Source organism: Impatiens glandulifera, chromosome 1 (genome assembly GCF_907164915.1).
Source record: "Impatiens glandulifera chromosome 1, dImpGla2.1, whole genome shotgun sequence".
In the NCBI taxonomy this organism is placed as follows: domain Eukaryota; kingdom Viridiplantae; phylum Streptophyta; class Magnoliopsida; order Ericales; family Balsaminaceae; genus Impatiens; species Impatiens glandulifera.
In genome coordinates, this window is record NC_061862.1 from 157167194 (window position 1) to 157184787 (window position 17594).

The 17594-nt window shown below is 30.2% G+C and overlaps 2 protein-coding genes across 2 annotated transcripts; one reads left to right on the forward strand and one right to left on the reverse strand.

Annotated features, from left to right (window-relative positions):
• The first annotated feature begins 3622 nt into the window (after nucleotides 1-3622).
• LOC124920377 (probable serine/threonine-protein kinase PBL18) lies at nucleotides 3623-7028 on the forward strand. Its single transcript, XM_047460857.1, has 6 exons — nucleotides 3623-3892; nucleotides 3959-4272; nucleotides 5353-5488; nucleotides 5582-5718; nucleotides 5815-5938; nucleotides 6012-7028. The coding sequence occupies exons 1-6, from the start codon at nucleotides 3823-3825 to the stop codon at nucleotides 6647-6649; spliced, it is 1419 nt and encodes a 472-aa protein (XP_047316813.1). The 5' UTR covers nucleotides 3623-3822; the 3' UTR covers nucleotides 6650-7028.
• Nucleotides 6586-13433, reverse strand: LOC124920376 (ABC transporter A family member 7-like). Its single transcript, XM_047460856.1, has 18 exons — nucleotides 13231-13433; nucleotides 11812-12193; nucleotides 11651-11727; nucleotides 11392-11536; nucleotides 10706-10825; nucleotides 10488-10612; nucleotides 10167-10325; nucleotides 9665-9827; nucleotides 9463-9588; nucleotides 9301-9384; nucleotides 8557-8918; nucleotides 8095-8295; nucleotides 7887-7996; nucleotides 7710-7794; nucleotides 7479-7607; nucleotides 7280-7385; nucleotides 7119-7207; nucleotides 6586-7051 (listed from the first exon to the last, which is right to left on the reverse strand). Exons 1-18 carry the CDS (start codon nucleotides 13306-13308, stop codon nucleotides 6752-6754), a joined length of 2841 nt encoding a protein of 946 aa, XP_047316812.1. The 5' UTR covers nucleotides 13309-13433; the 3' UTR covers nucleotides 6586-6751.
• Between the last annotated feature and the right edge of the window lie 4161 nt (nucleotides 13434-17594).

Sequence of the window (17594 nt, forward strand, 5' to 3'; positions counted from 1 at the left end):
TCGGGAGATGTTTCCCTTATTTTACCATTACATTATTGTAACATGTAATTCGTGCATTTGTACAAATAATTATATAAAAACTTAGAAAAAAATTAAGATTAAAATGTGATAACATTTTTAATTTACTCTCAAATATATATTCATATTAGGTACAGTTCTCGACTCGACAATCCATACACTTTGAAAATTAAGCATCAATGCATCATATTATATATATATATATTAGTTAAAAAGTTGAACTTATATCGTTAAAACGTCTCGCGTTCATCAAATTTGGTATTGAATTTAAAATATAAAGTCTTATAGCTTAATTAGTTAAAAGTTTTACTTATTTTTGTTAGGTTTCAAGTTCGAAACATGCCTATAGCATTTTTTATTTTTATCCGTTTGAAGTTTATGGGCGGGTCAACCCACAATTCGACCCAAATATCTATTTACTCTCATATATATATATATATCCAAAATAATCACAACTCTCGACCCGACAATCCAGACATTTTGAAAATTAAACATCATTAATTATATATATATATATATATATATATATATATTCATTGTAAATAACAGTAAAACTAAAAATTTATACACCAATTTATAATATTAAAATAATAATTATTATTTATTCTCAAATAATTAAAATTAAAATAATTAACCCAAACAATTAAAATAATTATTGTGATAATTAAAACTTAATTAATTAAGAAAAATTATCAAAATAAAAATAAAATTATTTGAAATAAATGTTAAACTCATCTTAAAATAATTTTAGAAAAAATTAAGAGATTAAAATAAATAATTTTGGATGAAATGAGTTATCATTTAATCCCAAAATTATTTGTTTTAACCCTAAAATATAAAAATAATAATAATAATAATAAAATAATTTGGCAAAATATTTGTCATATTTATTTTAATAATTTTTGTATTTAAAAATATTAAAATCAAAGTCAAAAGGTGAAAGAAAAAATTAATTTCAAACAAACTCTTAAATTTTAAAATAAAAATATATATCAGTGATCTTGTGTGCCCGAAATTGTGAAAAACAATAACAGTCAGCGCTAGGATCATTGGATGAGCGTTGGATTGTCATTCAACGCTCTAGACATGAACGCGTAGCCGGTTGTAACTGAAGGAAAACGTGCCCGCGTCTCACCAGATCGGCTAACACATGTTAGCAAAGACACAAACGAGAACGCCCAAACGTCAACGATACTTGACGGACCACTTACGGAACGCGCTAACGCGCATGAAACGACGTCGTTTTGGCCGCCGTCGTCTTCTTCATCGTGACGCTGGGAATATAAGGATGATTTCTCATCCTTCGATTCTTCAAAATTGGAATACATTCGATAGTCGACCAAATTGTCTGATTCAAAAAGTGAAATGATCACCCATCATTTCTCCCACTTCAACAGGGATGATTTATCCGTATTTCGACAAGTGGGATGAAGAATATTTACAACGTCATTAATGGTTTTTGGCTGATTTGATCCACTTAAAGCCTCCACTGACTTAGGGATGCTATAAATAGCATCCCTCAACACTTCCGAAGGCAAGAGATAACATCTCAAGCCCTGAATAAAAAGAAATAAAAAATCCATCATTAAAGCTTAAAGTTTCGAATTTTTCGAAATTTCTGTTTAAGGCTCTAAAACTTGGATCCAGGCATCTCAAAAGCTTCCCTAAGGTCTAAAGGGTGTCTCCAATCCTTGATTTTTTTCCTCCCTAAGTTATCATCAACAATAGATACCATTATTTAAATAATTGTTTTTAGACATATTTAAATAACGCACAAACCTTATGTATGCTTAGGACCGAAAAAATAATCGGTAAAAGTAAAACATAATACAACCGATTTCAAAAACCAAATTTATAAGCAGATACCATTTTTTTAAACGGGTACAAAGGACGAAGTGTGAAAGTCCTCTCCCGAGTATCACCAAACTACGAACTAAAAGAAAATTCTGGCCTATTGTACATGTACGCTACTTTTTATTGATTTTCAAAAATTAATTGATGATTCTATTTTTAAATAAATAATCTTCTTTAAATTAGTTATATTTAATTAATTTAAACAATAAATTTTCTAAAAAAAATCAAATTATCATTTGATTAAAATACAAATATCCGGATTATTCAAATTTGAACAAAATTAATTGATTTTTATAATTAATTTTAAATCGGTTAGGAATTATTTATTTTTTAAAATAAGATTTTATTTAAAATAAGATTTTTGACATGCAAATCGATGTTAAAATTCTCGAACCTCACTGCAAAACCAAAATTTATAGGTTTTTTTTCCAAGGTTACAATAACAAAATATTTGTATTCAATCATTTATTTAATGCTTGAATTCAGGCCTATTATTAATGTGTATCTTTATTTTCAAAATTTTATGTGCAACTCAAATTAAAGTCAGTAAAATAAATAGCCAACACCTAAAATGGTAATTTTTATTCATTTACTTATTTGATTTCTCTCGATTGTGTAATATTTTTTGTCATTGTGTTTGATGGTTTATTTTTATGCATAAACCATTTAAAAAATTAAAATGAAATTGACACAATTTACAAAATTACAAGTCTTTTCACAAATTTCATCAAATCTCGATAAAACTATTCCGACCCGTTGGCAAAAAGTCATCGATTACGTGAATTGTTTGCAGACACGTCTCATTATATTTACGCACCATTACTTTTATTTACGTTTGCGGTGAAAATCAAAACTAAAAAAATTGTACAAAACTTTAACGGTCTTTTCATCATTTTCACCGGATCTCGATAAAACTACTCTCATAATTTATTAGTAAGAAGTAATCGATTACGTGAATTGTTTGTAGACACGTTTCATATTTATATAACACTACTTTCATTTACGTTTTCGGTGGAAATCAAAACTCAAAAATTTGTACAAAACTTTAACGGCTTACAACAAAATTTAAGTTTTTTCACAATTTTCATTGGATCTCAATAAGTTGAAAAAAGTTATCGATGACGTGAATTGTTTGTAGACACGTCACGTCATATTATATTTATAACCACTACTTCCATTTTTTCATGGGTACAAAACTTTAACGGCTTACATCAAAATTAGAAGTTTTTTTTGATAATTTTCCTCGAATCTCGATAAAAATACTCTGAAGTCTGAATTAGTTGACAAATAGTTATCGATGACGTGAATTGCTTGGAGACACGCAAGAGGGGATCTTTCCATAAGGCTACCTTAGTTGTCCTCTGTTGGCCCAACATATTTTTGTATATATATAACTAATGTTAGTATAAAAGAGGGCAATAACAACATAAAATAACGTTGATCGTTTTCTCGTCGCTAAAAGGAAACATTAAATTAGGTAAATTTTGTTTGTTTGTTTGATATTCTTCTTCTAACCCGTGTAGATTCCAAATCTTAGTTCTACACTTAAAAACCCTGTAACGTTGTACATTGAAGATGAAAATTTTGTACTTAAAAACTATTTTTTATTAAATAATATTTTCTTCAAAGTGTGGGATTATTTGAAAATGAAGTGTTATAATGATTTACTTAGCCGCAATTTGAATGAACGCGCGATTCTTTGCCTCTCTTCCTTCCATATAAAGATCTCTCTCTCCCTCTTTCTCTCTCTCTCTCCATCTTTCTCACGATGACCGTCTTTATTTCTCAAATCCCTTTTCTCTGAATATTTTTTCTCTTTCTCTCTCGTTCTCTGTGCACGGATCTCGTAATGTAGGCGAAGATATTTGTATAAAGAAAAGAGAGAAAGAGAAAACAAGCTTCATTTCTAATGCCATTGATTCATTTGATCTTTATGATTAGGTCATTTCAATGGGTAACTGCTGGATTTACTCTTCTAGGGTTGATAATGGACCATTCACCCCTGACGATATTCGATCTGGTACAATTCCTCATCCATTTTTATACAATTTCATTCACATATATTTGATTTGATTGCATTTTCCAGGACCATTAATAGAAAATCCTCGAAAATTCACTCCTCCTACTTCTCTTCCTCCATTAACTCATTTGATGACCAAAGATAAGAAGAATGAAGAACCCATAGCATTGCCAAGTCCAAGATCTGAAAGTGAAATATTATCATGGACAAATTTGAAATCTTTGACTCTTCATGAACTCAAAATTGCTACAAAGAACTTCAAATGTGAGATTGGAGAAGGTGGGTTTGGATGTGTTTATAAGGGTTATCTTGGTTGTGGTACTGTTGTAGCTGTGAAACAGCTTAATTCTGAAGGCTATCAAGGGCATAAGGAATGGCTGGTATTCAATTCTTACCCTTTCATTCTTCATTCTATTTGGTTTAATATTGATGTAGAGAAATAGGAATAATCTCTCTTAATGATAGTTCAATTGGAAATCTTAAGTTTGATTTCCCCTAAGAATGGGTCTTACTTAGAATAAGATGAAAAAGATAGATTCATAAGAACAAATGGGGTGAGACCTAGAGCTTGCTTGATGTTTGGTTATTTGTGGGTTTTTATAAAAAAAAATTGTTAGATGAAAAAGTAGGTTAATTGTGTTTTAATTGGTTGAATTATTATAATGTTTTTTGTATTTAAAATTTTAATTCTATAAAAATAAAAATAAAATAAGAGTATTTAAGTATTTTGATTGATGAATCAAGTGATTTTAAGATTGAAAAGAAATATGATGGGTTAGGTTAGATTTTGGTTAAAAATCTAAAATCAAAAAAGCATGGTTGGGTTGAAATTAATGTATTTTGTTTGATCTTGGTTATAAGAAGGAGGGAGTTGTTCAAATATGAATGTATAACTTGTTTGATAAAAGAAAAAAGTTATGTTTAATTATTAAAATATTTTTTTATATAAAAATTAGATTTAATAATACTGAAAGACGGGTATTTTAGTATTTTAATTGATGAAATAAGTGATTTAATGGTTAGAATGATATTGATGTGATAAGGAGAAAATTTAAAAAAACTAAGTAAAATCTTAAATAAATCCCAAAAAACCCATGTCAAAAGCTCCTAGAGGTGTTTCATTTTGTTTTTTTAGTTTTATCCAAATTAAATCAAAAGACCTATGGGGATGGGAATAAAGACTCCTTCACTATTCATCTCATTCATAAGTATTACCAAAGGCTATAATCCTCTGCATGCTAGCTCATAGTATATCCTCGAATTTGATCTACTCATGATAGTGGAATAAACTATGGATTTCTATACAAGAAAAATAAGAATAATCGCACATCATTTAGAATAACGGTTGTTATGGCTTTTAGAAGAGTTATTAAAATTGGAACAATGTAACTCATTTTGATTAAATTTGAGTTTTACATCTTATTTTGATGATTGGGTATTATGTAATTTTGGTTTCTCAGGCAGAGGTGAAATATCTTGGCCAACTTCATCATTTGAACCTTGTGAAACTTATTGGCTACTGCTTGGAAGGTGAAAACCGGCTTCTTGTGTACGAGTTCATGCCTGGAGGCAGCTTGGAGAATCGCCTTTTTACAAGTGTGTGGTACTCTAAAACTAACTAAGGGAGTTTTACAATTGTTCAATAGAATTATGTCATAGTGTTCTAATTCATGTTATTCTCTAAAACAGACGGAATAGAGCACCTTTCATGGGCAATAAGAGTTAAGATTGCAATAGGAGCTGCTCGGGGCCTCCATTTTCTACATTCATGCGTTCCACCTGTTATTTATCGCGATTTCAAGAGTTCTAACATTTTATTGGATTCGGTAAACTACATTTTTGTAATATATTCTAAGGGAGTCTTCAACTATTCAATATTCTATCATGTTTCTAATTTGAATTGTTTTTGGTCAATAATATAGGAGTTCAATGCAAAGCTTTCAGATTTTGGGTTGGCAAAATCTGGCCCTAGGGGAGAAGAAACTCATGTCACCACGCAAGTCTTTGGCACTCAAGGTTACACCGCACCTGAATATATTTGTACAGGTTTGTTTGTTTGAATGTGCTCAGCTTCTTTTCGTGTGTTTGCATTAACTTACTAGTGTGTGTTTCTTATCAGGTCGGTTAACAGCTAAGTGCGATGTGTACAGCTTCGGGGTTGTATTGATAGAGCTTCTCAGCGGACGAAGAGCCATAGACAACACAAAGTCTGGCCACGAGAAAAAACTAGTCGAATGGGCATGGCCTAACCTAGACCAAAAACTAGGTGTTGTTCGAATAATGGACACAAAGTTAGGCGGGCAATACCCACGAAGAGCGGCTAGCATTGCTGCCATGCTGGCTAAGCAATGCACACACTTGGATGCAAAAGCCCGCCCACAAATGGTTCAAGTTTTATCGATACTAGAAGAACTACCTTCTGCAAGATACATGTACCCTTCTTCAATGGATCAACAAGTGGTATCTCAAAATCCTTCTTCTTCATGTCAGTCTCCTCGAAATGATAGGAACAGAAGACACCAATCAGATCTTCTGGTAGATGATCAACGCTCCGTAAATAAGAACAACAGAAGACACCTATCTGATAATCTTGTCGCTCAGATGTCTTCTACTGATCGTCAACGATCAGTAAATAAGAACAGAACACAACCGGATCAACTGGATCCTAGAAATAACGATCAACGGGCAGGAAATAAGAACAGAACACCTCAATCTTATCCATTGCCGATGCCCAAGATACCACTACAGGGGTCTTGATTTCGGCTTTTGTCTATATAAATTCAGGAACTTTAGAGTCATAGATGTAAATTTACAAGATGAAAATATATATTTTGCAAAAAATAAGGCATTGTGTTTCGGTTATGAGAGTGTGGTGAATGCTTGAGCACCGCGAGCCACTTTGATAAAAACGTCTTCCAAAGTGGTGTCCGCGAGTCCCCAAGCTTGAACTACGAATCTGCTCTTGGCATTCTCAACTGCTCTGAATACTTCTGCTATTCTTACTTCTTGCTTTGGCAGTTCGAATTTTTGTGTACCGGATAAATGGTATACCTTGTTTGCGTTTGGCGATAGATTCTTTACCAAGACCTCAACTTCCTCCTCGTGGCTTGATGAAGTTGTCATTGTGAATACGTAAGATCCTCCGTATCGAGCTTTCAGCTGCAGATCGAACAGGTCAGTTTATGAAAAAACACACATAAATAAACGTTTAGATGTTATTCTTTACCTCTTTGGGATTTCCGATGCATTGGAGGCTGCCATCGACGAAAATTCCTAGTCGATCGCATAAATGCTCTGCCTCCTCCATTGAATGAGCTGAAAAAGAATGAAAATCAATAAGAATGGAGAGTAAAACTGATTATAGAATGAAGGGGATATGAATTATACTGGTTAGTATGATTGCTCTATTCTGCTTAGCTCGTTTCACAACATTCCAAAGACTGTTTCTTGAAGCTGGATCTAGTCCAGTACTTGGTTCATCCATATAGACAACCTTTTGAAGAAAAATATTCAAAATTAACACATACCCAATCTTAAATGAACAGAGAAAAAGTTGATCTTAAATTTGAAGGAAAAGGAAATTTACCTTAGGATCCCCAATGAGTGAAATAGCAACACTAAGCCTTCTCTTCATACCTCCACTATACTTTCCAGATTGTTTGTCTGCAACTCCTCCATAAAATAGATTCACACCCTTGAGAGATTCTTCTACCGCCTTTTATTTCAATTGAAAGAAAATAAGATTGGTTTAATAGATCCATATTAGTATCTGAATGCAAATAAATACTTGAAGAACTTGTCATAAAGATTGATTTACTTCGGTTAAGACACTGCCCTTGAGGTTTTTAAGTCTTCCATAGAACAGTAGGTGCTCCCTGCCTGTGAGGGTCTCCCATAGTAGGCTGTGTTCAATAAGGAAACAAAGATATGATGAAAATGAAGTTATATGTTTAGTTAGAATTTTGATAATTAATTGGTGATGTAACTAACTTACTCATGTTGAGGGCATACACCCATATTAGAATAAATCTCATCCATAGAGGTTTTTATATCCATGCCTTGTACATATGCGGTACCAAAGCTGGGTTTTATGAGGCCAATCATCTGTCAAAGAAGATTTTCAGAGTGCTGAGTTTTAAAAGAAAAATAACATGCATTTCATGTTTGAATTAAGGAATAGAGGAATAATAAAACATACTAACCATATTTATAAAAGATGTCTTTCCTGCGCCATTAGGACCAAGCATACCAAAACATTCTGCTTGAGGTATAGCAAGTGACAATCCTCGAACAGCATATTTTTGTGGGTTTCCATCCCTTCCCGGGTATACTTTTTTTACGTTGTCACATACAATGGCATGGTTGATCGTCGGTTCAAGTAGCAGTTCCGCAACTATATCTCTCTGTGAAACAAAAATAGTCCTTAACTTTTAAACATGATTTTCTAATTATGTTTCATAGTTGTATTGAAAAGTGGAAATAAATATGTAATTAGTTTATAAACAAACACAAAAAATTGTCAAATATTTCAGGTGATCATTTCAGGTTTTGGAGTGACTTTCAAAGAAGGATAGTTTGAGAAATTATTTGTGTCTAAAATACTCTTAAAATGTGAAGAGAAAACACTTTTGAGGAAGCATCAATGATTGTACTGATAATAGTACCTCTTGTGAGACATCTGGTTGCTCCATCTTGACCATGACTTTCGGATCCATCCTCCCGAAACTTGGTCTCCGGAAGGATGAAGATGATGCAGATTTCTTTAGAAACCTTTGGATGAGAAACAAGGGTCGTTTTCCAACAAACACAACTTGATCAATGTAATATGCCACAAATAGGGTAACAAACCACTCTACAAACATGATTATAAGGACATCTTTCATGCCATTGTTACTATCATTCAAGTCTTTCCAACCCATTCCTTTAGTCCCCATGAAATTTCCCGTGAAGGCATATTGAGAAAATTCATAGAGACCACGGTATAGAGAGAATCCAGGGTATAGCTCCATGACAAGAATCCAGCTTCCTACAATATTGAATGAACATCATGTAGCAGTTAGGTAGAGTGAAGATAACTTTTTATGAAATTAACAAAAATATTTTGTGGGAGATACAATAATAAATATAAGGATAGGAAAGAAATATTCTTGAATAAATCCATGTTTGATATAAGAACACCTTATGTAACCAATTAACCACATTTTTTCATTACTGAAACAAATAAGTTATTTATTTTAATGCAAGGTTTTACTTTACAAAAATATCTAATATTTAAAAACACTAACTTCAAGTCAAATAAATCTTGTTTGGAAAAAAAGGTAAGTTGATCAAAGGAAAGGAGAATGCAGATAGTCAATGAAAAAGTTACAAAACAATGCAAACAACATTCTTCTGACATTATTCCTTACTTGAGAATGAAGGATCCTGGAGAAAGAACTGGAAAAGAAATCCTCCTAAGAGCCCAGTTCCAAAGACCATAATGTACCCAATGACTGTAATCATGAACATACAATTAAGCTCGAATTATCAAATCAACAATTATGTATGGCATACGATATGCAATGACTAACCTGCAGCACTTTTCACACTCGAGAAAATTGCAGCAACGAGAAAAGCCAATGAAATTTGTAAATTGATATAAATGAAGTAAAACACAAACTGGATGCTGTAAGAATTCAGAGTGAAATATTTAAGACCTGCAAGGAAATGAATTATAATTATATATCACCATAGCTAAGTTATAAGAAGGAAGAGAATCAATTTACTCTTTACCTATAACTGAGCCAAAAATAACAAAGCAAAACATATAGGCTGTAGATATGGCAAGAAAATAAGCATAAGTAATAAGCCAATAAGGGCCATCCCCCAGTCCATGCATCTTCATCATGATTCTTAGATTCTGTTCCTTCTCATATACTAGAGCTGTCAATACAACCTGTATGAATAAGGTAAAGATTAAAATAAAAAATTAAACTTATCTACTAGGAAAATATGGATTAAAAGGTTGATATAAATATCGTACACACTCAAATTATATTAGAATGTCAGATGTGTTATATGAATAAATTTGTAGAAGCAATCATGAGAAGTTAATGGATCAAATTTAAATAGTTTGAGTTAATTAATTCAAATATTAATTGTACTATGCAATACTTTTGGACAAGTCCACAATCTCATCATGTTAATATAAAGTTCTTTTGACAGGAGCATGTTGCTTCAGACACTCTATATTAGAAGATAAGGAATACCCAAGTTAGTAAAGGTTGGTACTTACAGGGAACAGCTGTAGAATGACCCATGTGAAGAAAAGTGCTCCTATAAGAGAAGCTAGATCAAGCCTTAGTTGAGTTTCAGGTTTCGGCATTTCTTTGACAAACTCGAATAATATTTTTGTAGCAGAACCAGCAACAGCTTGGAGGTAGGCATTTGAAACCTGCCAAAGCATTCATTGAAGACAGGCAATGCTGCTAATTAGCATATATATCCTTCAATGCTGCTGTGATTCGTGCGTAATAGGAAGTGACAAGTTAAGGATGAATATGTAACAATAACAAAAGGAAAAATCTTATGAAGCTATGAAGTTTCAAAGAGATACCAGGTTAACTGAACGAGGAATCCGCATGAGGGAAAGAGGACGCATGCCAGTGTCATTCTTAAAGGAAGAGTTGTACCATATGGTCACATTGAAGTGATTAAAATTGGTGTTTAAAAAGTCATAAGCTACAAAACAAGGTAAAAGAAATTACTATAAATATAATATTTCACACAGAACCATGTAACCCAAGAATCCATTCAGGATTAATATTAACCAACCTGCTGTTATCTCATTAATCTTCCGTTCAGGATTGCCTTTCCAAAACCCCTTGTACAAATCATTGTTAATTTGAGAGGAGTTGCTGAGCCATAAAGGTAAACTCTGAAGACACTGGACATCTAGTATCAATAGAAAAAACAACTCAGAAATTTAAGTACATAAAGTGACACAACACAACAAAGTGACAAACAAAGGAGAGATCACAGTTAGGATTAACAGATTACCATTGACATTTTAATAAGATAATCCAAGGACATGATGTTTGGTTAATAAGTCTATTATTCATTGTTATGTCCATAACTGATGAATGTGTTGCAACTAAGCAACTGGGATGTTTGTTTCAAATGAGATAATTGAACATGAAAAATTTGACAATGAAGTAAGACTTAGTCAGTATGTCATTTCCCAATGTATAGAACGCGATGAAGCCACTAAGTGTCTACATGAGGAGATTCAATCAAATTATCAACTAAAATAACTTAACTTTAGTTTCATAAAATTTTAAAATATTTAAGCACAAAAATATGTTTTAGCCATTTAACCTAAATAAAACCAAATAGTCTACTTTTTCATCAAACAATATCCTTTCCAAAAAATCTGATTATTTTTATAAAAACAAACTTCATCAAACAAGCTCTTGAATTCAATAAATGAGACCACAAAAAATGGATGGCTGATTATTTACCACGTGTTAATGTTATTGATGCTGTCTTCATTGCAACAGAAAATGTAGAATTTGGAGTACATTGAGGCTCTAGACGGTATAACGGAAGGGCTGAAATGAAGGCAGGGTCGATAAAGTTTGTAAGCTGAGTCTTTGAAGATGTACCCTGAAGCATTTGAAACAATCAACATTAGTAATACATACTTGGATTAAAATATTATAAGCAGAAATACATTCAACTTTCAGTTATAATAGAACATAAATAAGAAGCTCATCTTACCAAGACATTATTTGCTAAACTATACAATGTATCAGAAGCGTTCATGGGCGCAGTAGGGAACATCTGTCCAGCCAAACCTGCATAAATTTTCAGCAATCAGAGAACAAAAACCTTCTAAAGTTGACGATAATCTCACGAGAGCAAGGAAAAGAAAACTATACTTTGTCCAAAAGTCCGATTAGTTCCAGTAAGAAGAAAAGAAGCTGGACAGGATCCTGTATTTCTACATGACTCATTTGGAAAGTCATTAGAAGAGAGAAAATCACTTCTTACAGCACGATACTGAGAAGCTGGCACTTGCAACGATGGAGGCCACTCTGGGGGATTTGGAATTGCGCAACTGCTTGCTTGATTCAAACTGGAATACTCAATCCCACACACCTTCTCACATTTACCATTCACAATTGGCTCTTTGCACACACATCCACACTTATTTTCAGGCTTATCAAGTAAATTATTAACCAAAGTTTGTATAATAACAAGTAGCAAACAAAGCATGAACGGGAATAGGATCAAACGAACATTCGTCTTCATATTTCGCTTCTACAAAGAGGAAAAATCAACAACAACAAAAAAAAACAGAGATTCAATATCTGCAAAAATTGCTTCGATTCTCAATATACTAAAACTCGTCAATGAAGTTCGAAATCTGATCTTCATCAAACTTAAAGTCGCAACAATCAAATGAAACACTCGAACAACAAATCTTACTGATAAACAACCGTAAACTATTAACCAAAGTATGTATAATAACTAGTAGCAAACAAAGCATGAACGTGATTCATATTTCGCTTCTACAAAGAGGAAACAACAGCAACAACAACAAAAACAGAGGATTCAATATCTGCAAAAATTGCTTCTATTCTCAATACACTAAAACTCATCAATGAAGTTCGAAATCTGATCTCCATCAAATTCAAAGCCGCAGCAATCAAATGAAACACTCGAACAACAAATCTTACTGATAAACAACCGTAATGAACATTCAAGCAACAAATCTTACTGATAAACAACCGTAAATTATTAACCAAAGTTTGCACAATAACAAGTAGCAAACAAAGCATGTACAGGATTCATATTTCGCTTCTACAAAGAGGAATACAACAACAACAACATGCTTCGATTCTCAATATACTAAAACTCGTCAATGAAGTTCGAAATCTGATCTCCATCAAACTCAAAGCCGCAACAATCAAAATGAAACATTCGAGCAACAAATCGTACTGATAAACAACCGTAATGAAACATTCAAGCAACAAATCTTACTGATAAACAACCGTAAATTATTAACCAAAGTTTGTATAATAACAAGTAGCAAACAAAGCAAGAACGTGATTCATATTTCGCTTCTACAAAGAGAAAACAACAGCAACAACAACAATAACAATAACAAAAACAGAGGATTCAATATCTGCAAAAATTGCTTCTATTCTCAATACACTAAAACTCATCAATGAAGTTCGAAATCTGATCTCCATCAAACTCAAAGCCGCAACAATCAAATGAAACATTCGAGCTACAAATCTTACTAATAAACAACCGTAATTATATTTAATAGACATTTAGAGTAAGAAAGTAACCTGATAAGTCAGATTCTTCCTCAACAAAGCATCAGCCTGCGTCCAGAAGCTCGCACGGCCGTGCGATGTATCCGCCATTGATGTTGACCTTCCTTCTTCACGAGTGAATCTATAATATGCTTGTGAGAGTTGAAAACCAAAATCCGCGCCAAGTTCAGGAAGATTTCTCTCACTCTCTCTCTCTAAATTATACACTGAAAATGAAAAAGTTGTAGAAAGAGAGTATATATATAAGTCGTTGAATTAAAAAAAAAAAAAAAAACGAACCAGTCGGAACGATGAAATTTCGTTATTATTTTTCCCAGCCGTTCATATCATTTCCGATTTTACGATAATACCCTTGTTCGAATGACGATAATACCCTTTGGGCATGTTGACGTTAAAAACCGTATATTATGCTAACATGAAATGTCCGAAATGCCATCAGAATACCATCGTATCTACAAGATTGCCATCAGGACTTTAACTTTATTACACGTCTAAATTAGGGTTCAAACTTTATAATATATGCAAATTAAGTCAATTTAGACAGAAAATGTAAATATTTTTTTCTTATTAAAATTCAAATTATCTTCCAAATATATATATATTAACATAAATATTTTTCTAATTCAAATTAAAGGTATCCCCATATATATGGCAGATAATTAATTAAATAGATATTATTCTATTTTTTCCTAAAATACTAAATAATTTTATATTAAGATTATTATTATTATTATGAAGGTAATATAATAAAGTCAAGTAATTATTATTCTTTTAATTCTCCATGAACAAATTATTTCCTAAAAAAACATACAACTGGTTTAGCCTGTTAAGGTAAAAAAATCAAATAATTAATTAACATCTTAATAAATATGGATATCTACATAAATCTCATTTGATTAGTCATATTTAAGATATGAACATTAATTTAGTTTGTTGAAGGCTAGGCCATTCATTAGTCAACAACAATATGATATAATAAAAAGGTATAATCAAATAATTAATTTTATTGACGAAAACCTTTATGATGAATCGGTCGAACGATAATTTTTTGTCACAGCATGACGAAGATATAATTCGATTGATAAGAACAAAGGGTTAATTGTGCTAAATCATGTAGTTGGGGCACTAGTAGTTTGTGTGAATAAATTCATAATTAAATAGTTGTATATATTTAATTCCCTAAATAATTTTGCATATCTAAGGTAACATGATTTCCTCATCTTTGGCCAACTCATAACACCTATGAATATCTATATTACAAATTTCTTAATTCATGTCTTGTTATTTTTTTTTTTCCATTTTTAAGAAGGATTACACGCATAATCTCTATTTAGTTAGAGTATTTTTAGAAAGAATTTAGACGATTTTAAAATATTTAATCTCTTATTTAAGACTATGTACCACCATCCTATTGGAATAAAATATTTATAGTAAAATTCAAACTTGCAAGGTGAACCCTACTTATTTTAAATTTATCTCCTTAACCACTTTCTTTTAATATATCAATAATGTTATGGGCCAATCTATAGAGTAGTTACAACTATATATAGAATTTAATTTGCTTTACATTTTTCATCAATTAATTTTCTTACAATTCAACCCTACCCAATTTGATTTATCTCAATAATCTCTAATTAATATACGTTTAAATGTTAAACTAATGAACGATTTCAGAACTCGTGATCATTCATCGATTATCACTTATAATGTTTGAATCCGTAATAAAATAAGAAAAAATATACACTTAAAATACAAAAAAATAAAATAAAAAATTGAACAATATAGAAAGAAAATACTTTGTTTATGATAGACTCAACATATAAATAATATTGATTAACGTGTGATCATGATGGACTGATTTTATCTGGATTAATTATTGGATTGGAGAGACCTTGGAATTAGGTGATATAATTAATATATCAAGACAAAAGTTTAATAATAAATTAAAGAATGTAGGGCTTTGAGATTGACTATTATATAGTCCCAAATTTTAATTCCCTTAGTCAAATACCCAAATACATTATCTACTCAGAAGATCACATAATAATAATAATAATAATAATAATAATAATAATAATGATAATAATAACATTAATTTATTCTACATATTGTAGCTGACCTGGTTTTATGAATACTACAAGAAGTTTCCTTCCATGGCTTAAACCTACCACTTAGTCAATTATGTTGTACATCTTATGAACAAAATAATAATAATAAATTAACAATACTTGTATTATACTTCTTATCAACTTTCATATACATAAAACTAAGGCATTAAATTGGTGGTCAAGTAGAACGGGCTGTGTCAATTTGACTATAGATTTTAAAACATAAATCTAAAATGTGAATAGGTCATGTATATATTCCTCAGTTGTAAAAGAACGGATAAAGCGAAGAAGGCGTCAATTAGAGTCGCTACACTCAACGGTTAATTATCCTTAAATTTTTGAAAGATATTTAAAAAAATTGAAATAAAGGTGTTAAAGATAGATACTCTAATCATCGTGGTACTGAAATCATCGTGGTACTGAATAACTCCAATATTATAATTCATGTAACTCTTTAAGACAAAAATCTCAATTTCAATTATCACTATATAAAAAACTTAATATATATATATATAATAGTAAATACAACTTCAGGAGGCCATCTCCCAATCTTTAGTCACAAAAAAAAATTCACTAAATAATAAACATTATTTCAAACATGAAATAATAAACATCACATCAAACAGTAATTAATCTTCAATCTAAAAATTAATTTTCAAACTCAAAAAAATATTCTCAAAATATTCATTTTCTTACCGACTCTTTAACATTTTCGATACTACCTGCATATTTATAAAATTTACAAATTAAACTCCATGTTTTTTTCTATTTAATTAAAAGAAATTAAAATTAAATTAATTATAAATTAATAATTTATATATATTAAAAATAAAATTAAACATCATTACATAAACGAAAATTACAATGCATTACGAGGTGCAATGTAAGCCTTTTTATCTCTTATTTTTTCGTACCGAGATATGAAATCTTGAAATCGACTATTTTTATATTGAAATCTTTATCAATTAATGTATTTTAAAATGTCTATTATTTTTAATTAGTAGTTTGTAATGTTATTTTCTTACTTTTTGTTTTATTTTATTGTATATTTTAATTTTTTTTAATTTTTAATTATTATAAATTTAAGATACATTAAAGTAATATATAAGAAAAATATAATTAAATATATATATAAAATAAAAATAAATTATATGAATATATAAAAAAACAAAATTAATATATTAAAAAATTATATAAAAAATAAAATAAATTATATAAACAAGATTAATATATAAAAAAATTATATAAAAAAATAAAATTAAACCTATAACTTTAAACTCAGTTTGTAAATATTAAAATATATTAAGGACTGAAATATATATAAAATAGACTTTTTCATTGGATTGAAGATGATCTAAATGTTCATCTGAGATATTATACTAGTTTTCCTTTTTTTTTATATTTATGAATAGTTAAGAACCAAAGTAATTAGAATGTTCAAAATTCTCTTTTTATTTTTATTTTAGAAAGAAAATTTGTTTAGTTATTATTATATATTTTTTCTACTCAATTCTATATAATTAATTATTTTAAAGTTAGTTTAAAACATGTTGAAACATAAATGATTAAATATATATCGTCAAATAAATTTAAAAAATTATCACCGACTCAATATTTATCTGATAGTTAGATATACCGTTAAGATAAAATATAACAACGTAGTCGACTCAACTCGATACATGTCATCATCAGAACTTATGCAAAGTTGTGCATATTGAACATCTAAATGTTAGAAGTCAACTTTGATTTTGTTTTGATATGTATTGTGTGAAAACAACTATATTTTAGTTAGTTGTCAATCTTTATACTTTGGAAAGAAAAGTAATTAAATATTATATATAATTATGATAAAAATAAAAATGATGAATTAGTGCATCTTATCTTAAAAAAGTATTGAATCATAATAATTATGAATGGTTAATTACACATACAAAATAAATAATAATAATAATAATAATAATAAGAGTTGACCACTGCACATTCCACCTGTAAGTGACTAGTTCAAATCTGGTCCTTGACAACAATAATTAATTCGGATGTATGAATAATATATTTCAGATTTATTTATTTACTTTATTTTATTTTATTTTTGACAGAGCCATAAAACACATTTTGTAAAATAAACTACCCAATTATTATTTAAAAGATAATCTGAAATTATATTATTAAATACTTACTTTTCAAATAAAATTAAATAAATGTAATGTCACAACAACATAGTCATTGTCATGATATATATCATAGTCAATTGTAATCCATTGAATTCCA